This window comes from Mus caroli, unplaced genomic scaffold (genome assembly GCF_978045245.1).
Source record: "Mus caroli unplaced genomic scaffold, Mus_caroli_1 scaffold_10, whole genome shotgun sequence".
Classification (NCBI taxonomy): domain Eukaryota; kingdom Metazoa; phylum Chordata; class Mammalia; order Rodentia; family Muridae; genus Mus; species Mus caroli.
The window spans coordinates 76,625,078-76,640,912 of NW_028227265.1; the positions used below are offsets into that span (position 1 = coordinate 76,625,078).

Here is a 15,835-nt window from a genome sequence, read left to right on the forward strand (position 1 = left end):
GGAGTTAGTGAGATTGTCCCTATTGAAAAAAAAATTAAACTCAACAAGATAAAGATACTCTTTACCAATATTGCTCTTCAATATAGTGCTGAAGTAGTAGCCAATAAAACATGACAAGGAAATTATTACCAATGACAGTAACTGGGAAGGAAAAGATAAACGTAATGTCATCCATGGATAATAAAATGATCTTCAAAGAATAACCAGGAGAATGACCAAGTCAGTGTATTGCAAAAGCAGGGTAAATGAAATCACTAGACATAAGATAAAGTTTAAAAATATCATGGGATCAGAAGATACCATGTTCACTTATAAAGCGGCTCAGCAATCAACAGTCCTACCCAGCTTTGACATCTATGAACCACATCAGTGACCAGCATAGCACAAGAGATAACCTTGTGGGTGTAGTAGTCACACACATACTTTGGCAGTAATCAACAGCTTTCTAGTTGGACTTAAAAACCAACAAGAGGGATATCATGCATGGTATTGGAAACATAGCTAACTATTTAGTCCTAGTGAAATCATGGTCATTGGAGGAGAATAGAACTTCTTACAACACTGGCCTTAAAATAATAGTTTCTCTAAAAGTTGACAAATTTTATATATATATATATATATATATATATATATATATATATATATATATATATATAATGGAACTATTTTATTTACTTATTTATAAATTACAGCTATGTACTTTGTAAACCTCACAATATAGAGGCTAAGAAGAGAAATGTTTAAGCTCAAGTTCTCATAGCACCACTCACTGTCTATGTGAATTTATATACCAGTTACATTAACATATATTTAAATCACCACTGTATATTCATTTATAGTTATTTAACCCTACTACACTAGTTTGAACTAATATGCCTCCACCAAAGGGCATATTAAAGGCCTAATCCTAAATTTGATACAATTGGATGATAATGGTAGTTTGAAGAAATAGGACCTAAAGGGTTTTTTGTTTTGTTTTGTTTTTTGTTTTTAAACTACTAGGGTGTATGACCTTGAATGAGTTGTGTCGCTCTAGTCCCTCTTTCTGATGGCAATTCCCTTAAGGAATAAAAAATAAGTGTTTAGACAGAGAACGGAAAGTTGGTGGTTAAGAGCACTGACTTCTTTCAAAGGACCAGGGTTCAATTCCAGCAGCCTGAAGAGGGTGGTTTGATGCTTCGATCTTTGTTTATGGACACTAAAGGTCCTTGCCCCCAGTGCATTGTGATCTATCGATAAAGATGCCAATAGCCAATGGGTGAGCATGGTGTTGGACATACATTGCAGGGGTAAGATGCAGGGAGAGAATCAGAAGACTGGGGAAGAGAAGAGGGACGAAGTAGTGGAGGAGATAAAGCCAACCAGCCTTGTGATTTTCTGGGTGAGTGACCTCTGGCCACTTCCCCAACTGGGCCTAGGGTTGCAAGGGAAGAGTTAGGAGTGCCCATCCATTGAGTCAGCCAAGGCATTTCAAGATTAACTGTTTTGTTTGTGTGTTTTCTATTCACCGATCCGAGGTAGCTCCTGGGTGGTGTGATCCAGAGACACATCAGGAAGACAAAGCAGTAGACAGAACTACACGCTACAACAGCCCCCATGGTGCGAACAGCTATCTGCAACTCCAGTTCTAGAGAGTCCAATTCCCTCTTCCGGCCTCTGTGGGTACTGCACACACGTGGCGCAGAAGTATATGCAACACCCATACACATAAATTAAAAACAAATGCATTTTAAAAGATAAGTCCATATAGAAGTGCTAATATTTTCTTATTTTCCTCAATTACATGTATGCATGTCACCTTGCAGTTCAGTGCCTAGTTAAAAAACTGCTAAAATTCTAATAGAAAATAATATGCTACTCAAAATGTCAGTGGAAACCACAGAATAAGAACGAACTAAGCCAATAAAAAAAGCACACTGTATTCACAGAGAAACATAAATTTTTGAAGTTAATCAAATGAAACTTAATAAAAGGAGACACATTAATGTGGAAAAGCTATTAATTTTTTCCAAATTTATCTAGAAATTTAATGTATTTATAATTAAAGTCTCATCAGAATTCAGTAGGAACTTGAAGTGATTCTAAATATAACTTGAAAGTTTAAATAGTCATGGAAAGCTAAGCAATTTCAAGAAGAAAGACTAAATGTGGAAACTCACTTTAAAAGATATCAAGACATACTCTAAGGCTTCAGTAAGACAAAAATAAATAAATAAATAAAAAGCATAGATTAAGCTGGATATGTTAGAGCAGGCCTGGAGTTCAAACTTCTGAGGAGGCTGAGGTCACAGCATCACTTGTACCCACAAGCTCCAGATAGCTTGCTGAAGATAACCAGAGTCCCTACATGCTCTCAGATGAAATGAACTAAATGGATAAATATCATGGAGTTGGGTCCGGGGTAGATAAAGCTAATAAAACAAACAAACAAAAAAGCACCTGAATAGATCACACATATATATTGTCTATCTATGATGGTGTTGTGTATCTATGTGTACCATAGAACTGGGAAAGGGGCAGAGATATATCTAATGAAATAAAAGAAAGCAACTCAAAGCCGGGCGTGGTGGCGCACACCTTTAATCCCAGCACTTGGGAGACAGAGGCAGGTGGATTTCTGAGTTTGAGGCCAGCCTGGTCTACAGAGTGAGCTCCAGGACAGCTGGGAAACCCTATCATGAAAAAACAAACAAAAAAAGCAACTCAATATATCATATATACTTTTTATCTATAATTCTCTCTCTCTCTCTCTCTCTCTCTCTCTCTCTCTCTCTCTCTCGTGTGTGTGTGTGTGTGTGTGTGTGTGTGTGTGTGTGCAGGTGGGTATGTGTGTGTGATCATAGATAAAAAGTCTAAATGTAGACATAAGTATGTTGATCATATCTTCTTAGATTATGTTATATTAATGACCCATCTTTAAACTCTCAGTGGCTTTTGACAATAACAATTATTTCTCAATCACAAATCAATGCTCTGTTCTGACAACACCCAAGTTCTGTCCCTGTTGATGAAGAGATGATGACAACAAAGTTACCACTTCTGAGAAAAAGCTACTTTCATTTAAAGTGTTTAAACTTGATTTGGAAAGATAGAAAACAATCCTTCTTAGAAGACTTTGGCAGCCCCAGCTAGACTGAAAGTACCACTGACAAGGACAACACAATTTGATGGAAAAACTAGACATTTCAAAAGAGTTTTATGTATTGGGGGGACAAAGTTGAATTAGCAATTTTGATGTTGACTTTGCAAGTTGATAATCACCATCTAAGCACCTCTTGTCTCTTTGGGATACCAAAATCAACTCATCTGCTTTTTCACAATATTGGGAGTTTGTGTCAAACAAGGAACGTATCCAAATGTTTTCTTTTTGTTGTTGTTACTATTCATTTTTCTGCTTTTCTGTTAGTCTAATGTTAAAAGTTTCTCTTAATGTTTAGAAGTTGGAGTCTTTCCATCAAATACCACTGAAAATCCCTGCATATAATGCTCACTGATGACAATGTTCTTGGTTTAGGCATGAAACTAAGAGGGTTTGAGAAGGAATGGATGTTATGCACTTGTAAATATATTCAAGTGAATTATGTAAAAGGCATTTCCCCCATGCTATACTGCAGTTATTCTGGTTAGAAGTTTCCTCAAAGACCTTGAGAAGTTTCATAGTCTAAAATATGTCAGAACATACAAGGAAGGTGTGATGGTTTAGATGAGAATGCCCTCCATAGGTTCCTATGTTTAAATGCTTGGCCCCTAGTTGATGGAACTGTTTTGGGAAAGATTAGGAGCTGTGGTCTTGTTAGAGGAGGTGTGTCACTGGGGATGGATTTTCAGGTTTCACAAGCCCACCAGGCCCTGGCCTCTTCTCTCTATCTCCAACTTAGAGAGAGGATGTAAGCTATTCACTGCCATGCCCTGCTGTCTGCTCCCATACTGCTTTCCATGATGATCATTGACTTACCCTATGAAACAGTAAGAAAGCCAGCAATTAGATGCTAATTAAAGTCACAGTCTACCATGACAGGACAGCTCCTTTGAGCTTGGTGCAAAATGGAAAACTCTTTTTACCAGAAGAGTTCTCTCTATCCATGACTGGGAAATCAGATCTCTGACACCCACCACCCGTGGGAGATCAAATCGTCCTTGACAGATCTAGAAGTCCAACTTTCTCTTCCCCCAACCCCACCTAAAAAATCTGTCTAGCAAGCACCCAGCATTCCTGGAGTTCCTCTCCAACCAAATGTGTCATTCCTAGTTCTTTAAACTCTAGCCAATGATTTTCATTTACTCTGAAAACTCTTTCACACTTTCCAAGGTCCATATATACCCCTGATTCACCCCAAATAAAGTATATGTGTACAAGCCTACCCTGAATAAAGCTATGCACACGAGCTAAGTTTATCTACGATTATCTAAGACAGCTGTTTTATTGAAGACCATTGGAGAAGGCCTTTTACCAGACTCTGGTTCACTCTCCCAGCCTGGTGTGCCATGGTGTTTGGACATCCTGAAAGGGAAGAGGTGGAGTCTGCCGAACCACAGCTGTACCTCAAAACCCATAGCACATTCCTCGTGGTGTTTCTTCACGGCAATAGAAAAGTCACTAAGACAGAATTTTTTAGGTTGCCCTTAATTTCCATGAGAGGCTGACTAAAGATTTTCTTTTTTACCAACAGACAAATTGAGTTTTTGATAAAAACATTTGTTTTTGAACCAGTATGGTATAATTGATATTGCTGAAACTACCTGGTTGACTATAGCTTGCCTGATCCATCCCAACCTATAACCTCGAATGAGTTAGGTGGCCTTTGTGCCTCCCATTCCCATTCCCTTCACTTGTAAATGACACTAACAGTTTAGACTATGAGGATTACAAGTATGTTGAATGGAAAGTGGGTGTGGAACTATTGCCTGGCTCTAGGATCAATAAGGATATTGATAATGTTAGGAGATATGTATTAAGGTCATTATTAGGAGAAAATGTTGACATTTTGTATTATAAATTCTTCAAACCACTATGTATCCAGCATCATGTGTCACTCAGAACTATCCTTAAGAAAGAATAAGAATATCCATATCCACACTGTAGGTTCAGTTCACCTCACAGCCGAGCGTTGTTCTGGATTTAAATTTTGTAAATTTAGTAAGTCAGTATTTCAGATTAAGAAAATTCTGAGAATTTGTGAGTTAAGGACTACTGGACCGGCTCAAAAGCTTCATGGATTGTCTATTACCCCGAGAAAATGAGTAACAACTTTCTTTCTTTTTAATTTTTTTAAAAAAATTATTAGATATTGTCTTTATTAACATTTCAAATGTTATCCTGAAAGTTCCTTATCTTATCCTATATTCTCTATAATAAACTTGCTAGTAATCTTTCCAATGATATCCATCTTTCCCCTGCTTGACATTATTGTTTTAATCACTATGGCTCAAACGCAGCACATCATTTCTCACTTTAGCCTTGTTATGAATTCCCTTAGCTGACCTTTCTACTTGCCTCGGGCTCCCATTTCTTAAGGCCACAGAATTCCCAGATCTTTTAGAGTATTTCCCTTTAATGGATGCTCATTGATTGTCTATTACCCAGAGAAAATGAAAATAACTTTTCTTATCCTTTTTCTACATCCATTTTTGTACATAAACTGACATGGGATCTCTTCTTCCTTTCATTGCATTTTCAAAATGTCACTGTCTCTAACCAGAATATAATATATTTACATGCAAGGATTCAACTATGGAGTTGTTTACCTTAGAGTATAGTTTCATTCCTCAGAGAAAACACATTTATTTGCCCAGTTTTTGATTGTTTGTTTGGGTATTGTTGTTGTTTGTTTATTTGGTTGTTGTTTTTTATGTTGTTCTTTGAGATAAGGTGTTTCTATGTAATCCAGACCTGCTTCAAACTTATTGTGTAGCTCAGACTAGTCTTTGGCCTTGAATTCACAATCCTCCTACCTTGTTTCCTCTAGTCCTTGGGTTATTTCCACGTGTCACCACAGCCAGGGTCAAGCAAACATGCATTTTTTTTTTAATGAATAGAGGGAGTAATGAAACACTCCAAATAAATTTGTTATTTGTATTTGGCTTTCATCTATCTCATTTTAGCAAATTCTTATGCTATTTAAGAATGATTTAAGCCAGTACTGTACAGCTAATGTATACTGACCTGAGGCCATAAAACAAGTTATCTTTCCTCATATGTTAGATATTGTTATTTGACCAATGACTATTCTTTAAGTGAAAGAATTCTGGTTTAAAAAAATTAGAAAATTCAATTTCTGTTTCTGCATTTGTCCCTGTATGCATTAGTTACATTTTGTGTAGACAGGACAGACCTGACAAAATACTTGGGAGATGGTGAATTTGTTTGGACTCATAGTTTAAAGTTATTAAATAAATTTATTCATTTTATCATATGTGTATGAGTGTTTCACCTGCATTTATGCATGTACAAGGTGTGAATGTCTGCTGCCCAAGGAGGTCAGAAAGGAGGATCATAGCTGGAACTAGGGTTATGGATTGTGAGCTTCCATGTGGGTGCTGGGAATCAGAGCTGGGTCTTCCGCAAGAGCAACAATTGCTCTTAAGCACTGAACCGTTACTCAAGCCTTCCATTCTCTTTGCTTTAGTGTCCAAATCCATGGTTGCTTGACTTCGTGCTTGAACAGAAAGAACATCATGGTAGCAATAGTGTGTAGAAGAGGCATGTTAGATGATATCACAAGAAGTGGTATGGAGCCAAGGGCTGACCAGAGCAAGACATGCCTTGGAAGACAAACTCTCTGTGACTTACTACCTACTACTCTCTAATCAGACCCTACTTTATATAGCTCCATCACTTACTATTAAATTTTTAATGTAATAGTGAGTTAAGCTATTGATTATATCAGTGTCCCAGGATCAGGAAGTACCCTCACAGACATATTTAGACATGAATGTTCCTAATCTCTTAGGCAATTCTTAATCCAATGAAATGAACAATCAAAATTAATCATCATAATCAATTTCCTAATGTGTAAAATATTAATGATACCTATTCTGATTATGTTACAAGGTTATTGTGAAGATGGAATAAGCTAACATTACTAGTTTGCTGCCTTAATAAGGCAGGTATATTAAAAAATAATTTTATGTATTATCTAATTTCAATAACAGTTATTTTAGAAATAGGTTCTGAAAATATTAAAATTTCCTTCAAACAAATAATATTAAATACATTAAAATATATGTAGCTAACATGAAAGGTATTTAGGGAAATAAATCCAAATGGTTTTAAATTTCTTTTTTTTAAAATTTTTAGTATTTTTTATTACATATTTTCCTCAATTACATTTCCAATGCTATCCCAAAAGTCCCCCATACCGCCCCCCACTTCCCCAAAGGGATTGTAACTCACAGGTTACAACAGCTGCTAGGTAATAAGTTGTATTGCAATTGTGTTCCTCCTCTGGTGTGATCTGCAATCACATCTAGAGCACAGCTAAGCAGGTCTATGGCCAGAACTATAAGACCTTTTACTATCAGCCCATGTAAATGAACCTCTCGAAAGAGGATCCTCTAGCTACAACCAAACCTACCTTGTAACTTTTAGAGAACTGGGGAGCCAGAACCACCCAGCTGGACTTTACCAACTTCTAACTCACAGAAATTTCTAAATAATAAATGATGTCATTCTTTAGATAGCAATAAACAATACAAAGGTGAAAGGGAAAAGGCTATTTCAGACTTTTCTCCATCAAAGGACAGAGATCAGAAATGAATTTTAGTTAACAGAATAGAGAGTCCAGACAGTCCCGAGTCTGATGTAGACAAATGTAACCATTCATCATCCTACACTGGAAAGCCAACTAGACAAATCTCCACATTTAGTTTTCCACTTTTACTTCAGTACAGTGCTGGGCTTTTATGAAACCGCAAACTTGACGTTGTTTTAATTTGATCGATTTCAGCTCAAAAAGTATGGGCTGAGTAGCTCGAACGTAGTTTCTAGCCTTCAACTCCCAGTTTCCTGAGTTTTTACACTGAGTCGGATTCTGTGACTCCTTTCACTGTGCACTGGCTCAGGAAATACCGATGACTCAAGTGTCAGACCTGCAGAGCCCTGAATTCTGTGAGCTGCCTGGATCCCAGAGCAGAGTCCGCACCACCTGGGCGTGGCCTGGCCGCAGATGGGCGGGGTTTTCTGGTGGGCGAGCCTAGGCTGGGCGGGGCGGGGCGCGCGGGAAATTTGAACTTCCTTCCCGCCCAGTGTGTGTCAGCAGGAAAGTGAAGTTGCCTGCTTGTTTTCCAGTCAGGCCTTGCAACTAGCAGGGGTTCCGGGCGGGCTGCAGAGATGGTGGAAGGGCCAGGGTGTACACTGAATGGAGAGAAGATCCGGGCACGAGTGCTACCGGGGCAGGCGGTGACTGGCGTGCGGGGGACAGCTCTGCAGAGCCTCCTGGGCCCTGCCACGTCCCCTGCCGCCTCCCCGGCTGATGTCGCTACCTCGGTAAGTCAGTCCTGGAAGCTGCAGCGGGAAGTGGAGTAAAAACACCACCCAGGTTCTGGGATCCCCAGTGACCTACTACTCCGGTTCCCATGACCTAGAGCCTGTGTTTCCCGACATTTATTTAACCTAAGAAGTGAGTCTTAGCTCTAGAATCTGGCTAACAGTGCCAGTGCTAGATCCACCGAAGGCATTTTGTTCCAACCCTGTTAACAAGCAGTCAGCAAAAGATGCTTTCTGCTGTTTACCGTCTACATTCACTGACGTTATCATCAGATTTGTGCGAAGTCTGGTATGTTTTTCTTTCCACGTTGTAAGACTGAACTCGTAGCATAGAATTCTAGCCCTTTTCCAGCCCCAAATTCTGCAGTTGATCAGTAGTATATAATTCTAACGTTGCACATGGAAAATTTAGCACTAAAATCTCACTCAGCTGAATATTGCCATCTAATGAAGGGGCAGTAAAAGCTAGTTCTGGTTTCCTTAAGTGAATTTATTTCTTTCGAAAGCAAATCGTAGCACAACTTGCCACTCAGGCATACATTGCTGATGGCTGGATAGTCATTTGGTAAGAACTTAGAACTATACTAAAAATATTCTGATTAAACGACCAGGCTTTTAAAGCCCTTTAGATGTGTGGTTAATTGTATTTCATGGATACATGCAATATTGTGCTGTTCTTCAATTTCTCCAAATTAGCAAAGCTCCCTCATAGCCTTGGTCTAGGAAAGACGTTGCCTGCTATGCAATTAGCATATGCTCCCAACTTGAAAGAAACAAGGAAGATGTATTTTCAAGCTGAAGGAGGAAAAAAAAAAGGATCTTTTAAGTTATACTTCTATTTATTTTGACTTGGTGTGTCAACAAGTGCTCTGTACTTTTAAAAAAAATTATGTTTCTCGAAATTATTTCAGAGTACTATAAAGACCTATGTTAATGGTTTCTCCAAAGTATTAGTTTTGACGAAGATCACTCATTCAGCAAAATTTTGCATACTCTCAAAGTACAGGAGGGTGAAAATACATTTGTCTTTATGTTGTAGCTGGGAAAATACATGGCCATTCAATAAAGGGCAACACAATGAAGAACAAAGTGATAAGTTCTCAGAGGAAGTGTGTGGTTCTCTCTTAGGACATACAGAGAGACCAGGGAAGTCTCCCTATGGTGGTAACAGAGCTGATGTGTAAATTACAGGACATAAGAGATTCAGAGTTCCTGAGATGAAAGTGGCCCATATATGCAGAAGAATGGTGTTCAAGGGCCTGAAAGATAAACCAGTGTGTAAGTAAAAGAAGGAGAACCGAAGATGGCCTGATATTAAAGCTGATGGGAAGATTATAAAGAACTCCATATACCACAATTGGGACTTTTCAGAGCTGGGTTTTATTTTTGTGCGTATTGTTTGTGTGACTGAATGTCGTTGTGTGTGTTACAGCACATGTGAAAGTCAGGACAACTTTCTTTTCTACTCTGTGTGGGTTCCAGGGACCCAACCAAACCCATATCTTCAGCCTTAGTGTCAAGTGCCTTTGCCTGCTGCGTCGTCTCCAATGGGTCGCCTTCCAGGCTTTATCTTGGGCATCAGGAGGAGCCTTGAATGGTAGTTAAGATTTATTTACAGTTTGGCTAGACCCCTGTATATCAAAGAAGAAAACATGAGAAGAAATCTCAAGGAGGTATTGCAGTGACCCAGGTGAGGAGCTTAGGCTCAGCTGCTGGTGGTAGAAATCAGGTGAAGTCAGCCAGCCACTATTTTAGAAATAAATGCTGTTGCACTGAGCAATGCGTAAGATCTGAACATCCTCATTGATGCCATGATTTATGTCATTCAACAATAATGTTGTGTGATAAACTCTTTGCTAGTTGCTGGTAAAATAAAACCTGTTTTATCTTTAAAAGTTTATTCATAGAAAGTTACTATTTATAAAAATAAGATTCCTGTTGCAAGAAACCAAGATTATGTTTTACAGAGTCACCTTATTGGAATTTAGAGAAAATAGTATTAATCATTCATTTTAAACTTATTTTAATTATTTCGTGGACAAAACGTGAAGTACGGTTAGTCATGAGAAAGAATAATTCTACAATAAAGATCAACCTAATGCTACCAGAAAAGGAGCGTAGGGCTCAAGGTGAGTTTAAATCAATTGAGCACTGTCGCTTGTAGTAAGGTGTTGGGCCAAGGTTTGATCTCCCTTCAGGCTTTTATGTGTATCTGATAGCTACTCTCAGTAATAAAAGATTGAGTAATGGAGTGGTTACTCCTTTGTATACCATAAGCCCTATACGTGATAGCGATCCTTATTAACTAAAGAAGTATGACCTTGGGTTTTGGCGGTGTCCTCCACCATTTAAATTTTGTTCACTACAGTCAATTATCTGCTCTGATAATTCTCTTCATTTCTGTGTTCAGATGGCACCAAAGAGTGCATCTCGATAGCCTTATGTAAGTGCTTTATTAATGGTTGAGCAATGATTAGATTCACTTGGCAACACTATACTCACTAAGCTATATTCCACAAATAAATAGCCCTGCATCTAAAGCTATTATGGATAATGCCTTAATAGAAAGAGGAACTAATTATTGGAATAGAGCTGTGTGATTAGAAGGAAGGATCTGCTTCCATTGACATTGGATTGAAAATCAATATGGCATTAATAATGTGGCTTTCAGTAGAATTCTAAATACTCTGTTGTGGCTTGATTTTTTCTGGGCCTTTGATCTAAAAAGCATAATAATAACCCTTATAAATATCAACAGCCTTTTGCCTTTGAGAGCACTGTTGGATCCATATTAAATTTCATTAAAATATGGACCATTGTCACAAACTTCTGGCAAGATCATTATTGTAACAGATGATCCCTGGTTTTTTAGGCATATTTGCCAAAGAACTAAAGCCATTTAATGTTTCTACTACTGGCTTTAAAATGATTAGTTTTCTCAAAGCAGCATTTAAAAATAATTGCATACCGTATTCTTTACAGTGTAATAAATATGAAAAATAACAAAGGAGAGCTAAAGAAATATTAAGTGGCCACTTAAAATAAAAGATTCAAACTTCAGATAATCATTATTCCAAAAACCAACATAAAATATCTTACCTTGGGAGCTACTGCTAGAGTGAACTACTTAGTCTGTTTATCATATGGCATTTCTCTTTGTTCTAGTTTAGAGCCTATAGAAAAGCCACTAATTCTCCCCTCCCTTCTGTGACAACTGACTCTGACTTGGAAGAATGCTCTCTGTAGAACATCTTGGCATCTGCCAGTCATCTACACACTTTTCTAAGTTGTGGCCCACTGTCTTGTCGGCTTAAAACCAAACAACTGTGTAAGCACACTGCATCAAACTCTGCTGGAGCTTGTGGGACCGTAGGATAAGAAACAATATCAGAATGCAGATGAACATGTCTGCCTAATGAGCTTTGAGGAGTCAGTCTACCAATTGTAATTGTTGGGTCGTTATGATGTTTTAGTGAAATCAGTGTGTAATCTGGACACGTTTTTTAATCCCCTCCCACAAAAATGAAACAGTCTATTTATAAGCATTGACCAATTTGAAACATGCACTGATTATTCTGATGATTCTATAAGACTTCATACATGTATGTAATATGTTACCTACACTTAGTCATCTATATTATCCTTTAGAGTATCAGGAACAAACTAGGCGTTTAAATATAAATTGAATGGATAGAGAAAAGCAGACATTGGATAATGTAAAATGGCTCAGAATTTTTTTAAGAGTCTAACTGGCATCTCTTATTACGACTATATGAACCTTTAGTTGTACGTATCATTTGAAGACATCTACTATGTCAAAGTACAGATGACCCACATTAAAAGTTTCCCCTCATAAAAATTTAAATAAAAATTCACATAGATATCTTTCTTGCCTTTTATTTGAATGAATGAGTTAATTAAATATCTAAATGGGTTTCCTATATGTTTTATAGAGCATGCATCATCTACTTTGCCTTTTAAGTGGATACTGATAATGACTTTCCTGGAGATGCAAGGTCATTACTAGCACCCACTGGACTCAGGAAATGAAGGGTAACGAAGTAATTCTATTTTTTTTTTTCCTTCGGATGAGAGTCATCAGTGTCTGTGACTGTTGTAACTTTGATCCAACACTATTCCAGATGCTGTAAAGAACATCTGCTCATCTTTACTTTTGCTCCGTCCTCATCTGGAGATGCTTATACTCACATCTTACTTGATTTGATCAAGATTACGTTAGAGGACCTGAAAGCTCCTGGCTTAGTAGTTAGCAAAATAAACATTCTTGTGATTGCACCCCACCCCCTTTCTTTTTCCTGGAGCATAGCTTTCTCAGCAGACCCAATTTTGTTAGAGTATGTTAGAATGCCCTCTTTTATGAGGTGTGTTTGCTCCTTTCTATCGTCAGGTGAGGCACCGAGGATTTAGACCTCACAAAAGTCCCCAAGGGTATAGAACACATTTTCATGCATGGTCCTAAAGACATTATTATGGATCCTAGGAACTATTTTTGAAATTAGGGGTTTGGAGGATTTAGATTGATAGACAAGTGACCTATAATTTAAAAACATATATTACTGAGACGATGAAAGTGAATAGGACATTCTCTGTGGCCACAATATGCAACTAAATGAGAGTCAAAACATTTGTCTAGGAAAAAGTCTTATTCTGCTCTGAAAAGTTCATCTTCCCAGTTCACCCATGGATAGGCACGATAAATGGTAATCAGCGCGATAAATCATGTGCTGTCTCTGAAAATATATGTTGTTTTAAAGATTTCATATTATTAAGCCACTTGAAAATGGGAAGGTGAACCCTACTCAATCATACTTAAAATTGTGGCAACGGAGATTTTCATCTCTATTTCAGACAAAGAAAGAAAAGGTTCAAATGTTCAAATAACACAGTAACAGGATTATAAGGGGTCAACATGAGAAAGTCAAGTACGTATTGGACAATTGCGTATAGTTATAGCAAAGATAATAGCCTTCTGGAAATTAATTTTTGAATTTGTCTGGGCAGTAGAAGTTTATAGGAAGAGGTGATAACCTTAGATTCCACAGCAGGACAAGAGAATATCTTGTAAATGTCTTAGGTTTATTGCAAAAGCCTTGCCCAGTCTGTATGCTGAAGCTCATAAAACGAGATGGTGCAGAAGAAGCCGTAAAACTGCTTGTGATACATACGCAAGCATAAGTGACATTTTATCCTGTCCTGAGTGTTATGTATAGTTGATTACTTAAAAATGACAGTGTCTTGAGGAAAGCACCTGTATAACAGATAACCCAAATCTAAAAAACGATCTTTACATATAATTTTCCTTCAAATATGGAATACCTCAGTCCTTTTAAAAGTCATTATACAATTTGTACAAGCCATTGAATACCAAATGGACTTGTCAGAAACTAAAGGCCCAGTGGGATGGGGTTCTTTGGGATTGGTTGCTAACCATGAGCCAATCTGATTGGGAAAATGGCTATGGAATATAAAATTCTCTCCTTTATGGGAAAGGTGAGGGAGTGGGCATAGATGTTAGCTTCCATATAGCATTTGATACTAGTGAGAATTGTGTTTTCTACTGCACATAATTAGAAAATAAAAGATTTCTTTCTTCCTTCCTTCCTTTCTTTCTTTCTTTCTTTCTTTCTTTCTTTCTTTCTTTCTTTCTTTCTTTCTTTCTTCCTTTCTTCTTCTTCTTCTTCTTCTTCTTCTTCTTCTTCTTCTTCTTCTTCTTCTTCTTCTTCTTCTTCTTGGCAAGAAATTTTGGTTATGGTACTTGTAAAAAGGGCATGGGGTGGAGACAGAAGTCCTATATTTTCAATCCAGTCCTGGTTTTAGGAGGAAAGGGACAATGGGCCTATTCAATTCCACAAATGTTACAAATATCCCCAGCCATTGTGGAAAGCCCTTGGGGATATTAGCTAAACAGAGTCACTGTCCCCTGGGAATTTATATAGATAGGGGAGAAATCAAGTCACAGATACATAATAATTCAGCGTAATAAGTGCCTGGCAGTGGCTAAGAAAACCTCTGTTAAGTGTGGCCAGCAGAAAGCCTCAAGATTGTTCAGATCCCCAGGGAGGCAAAAAGGGAAATGTGAGAGCCAGAAAAGTTTACAGACTGTGTATACACACACACATACACACACACACACACACACATATGAAAGAGAGGTTTAAAGACTATGTATATAAGGAAGAAACCATATCAACATTTTACTTTAATTCCCAAATACCTCATCAGGTTAAAAAAAAAAGCCAATTCTTTAAAACATATTCAAGCTAAGGTCACAGCATTGATGACTGGGTGACTTTCTGCTGTGCTGAAGTCATTTGATAGATTCAGGTCATCGCTTTTCCATAAATTAATATTTCCCCATCTCTGTCATCCCTTGGCCTGCCCTTCTGCTACCACCTACATTATACTTTTGACGTTCATTGGGCTGTAAACATTTTTTTTTAACCTGGTAGAACCTTTAATTTTATAACTGTTTTCAATTTTTCTTTGATGTCATAATGTATATTGTTTTGGGCTATGGAGAATGGGATAAAATACCAGTAGAGCAAGCAAGACATGTATTATACCTTTAAGGATTTTCTTTGAAGCTTTTTGAGGCTCTCTCAGCCACAACAACATATTTCACTTCACACTGACAGCTGTGTGAAGATATATAATGGTCTCATGCATTTTAAGCATATTGGCCTTTATATTTTTGGATTCCTCCTCCTAGGCACAACAGAATTGATTTGCAAGGGCATATGGTCCGAGTCGTTAATAAGTATGTAGTCCAGTGTTCATAAAGGTTTGAAGGACAATCCAGCAAGCCTTCGCTTTATAATACTTAATGGACAAAATTTTCATGTTCAGATCTTTCTACAATTTCTAATAGTTAAAAATAGATGCACTGATTGAAGCTCTAGGACAACCTTTACTGCCGTGAGTTGTTATTATACTGTGTGTGTGTGTGTGTGTGTGTATGTGTGCTGGTGTGTGTGTATGTGTGTGTGTGTTTAGGAGTACAAGGCACAAGAATTTGTTGAAATAACCCCCCAAGAGTGGTATTTTAGGTGCTTTTTATAGAGTATACATATTGTCCACTTTGTACGTTCTGTATACCTAGCACATGGTTAGAAGTTATCTGAGAAAAATCATCAGTATGCAGACAGTTGGATTTGTCCCTAACAGGGTAGTATTGGAGGCCTGGGTATTGAGGTAAAATGCTTAGACTTCTGTTAAAACTCATATTTGCCCTTTTATTTTCTATAGGTTCCTTTTGAAATATGTATATCATATAGTGGTTTAGCATTAAAAGATACCAAAATTAGATGTGTATTTTACTAATAAATATTT

General features: G+C 37.6%; 1 protein-coding gene across 1 annotated transcript in view; it reads left to right on the forward strand.

Annotated features, from left to right (window-relative positions):
- The first annotated feature begins 8,329 nt into the window (after nucleotides 1-8,329).
- The window catches only part of Neil3 (nei like DNA glycosylase 3), a 56,060-nt gene continuing 48,554 nt past the window's right edge, over nucleotides 8,330-15,835 (forward strand). The window contains exon 1 of the mRNA XM_021170939.2: nucleotides 8,330-8,485. Within this exon, the coding sequence (XP_021026598.1) occupies nucleotides 8,330-8,485 (156 nt within the window). The remainder of the gene's footprint in view (nucleotides 8,486-15,835) is intronic.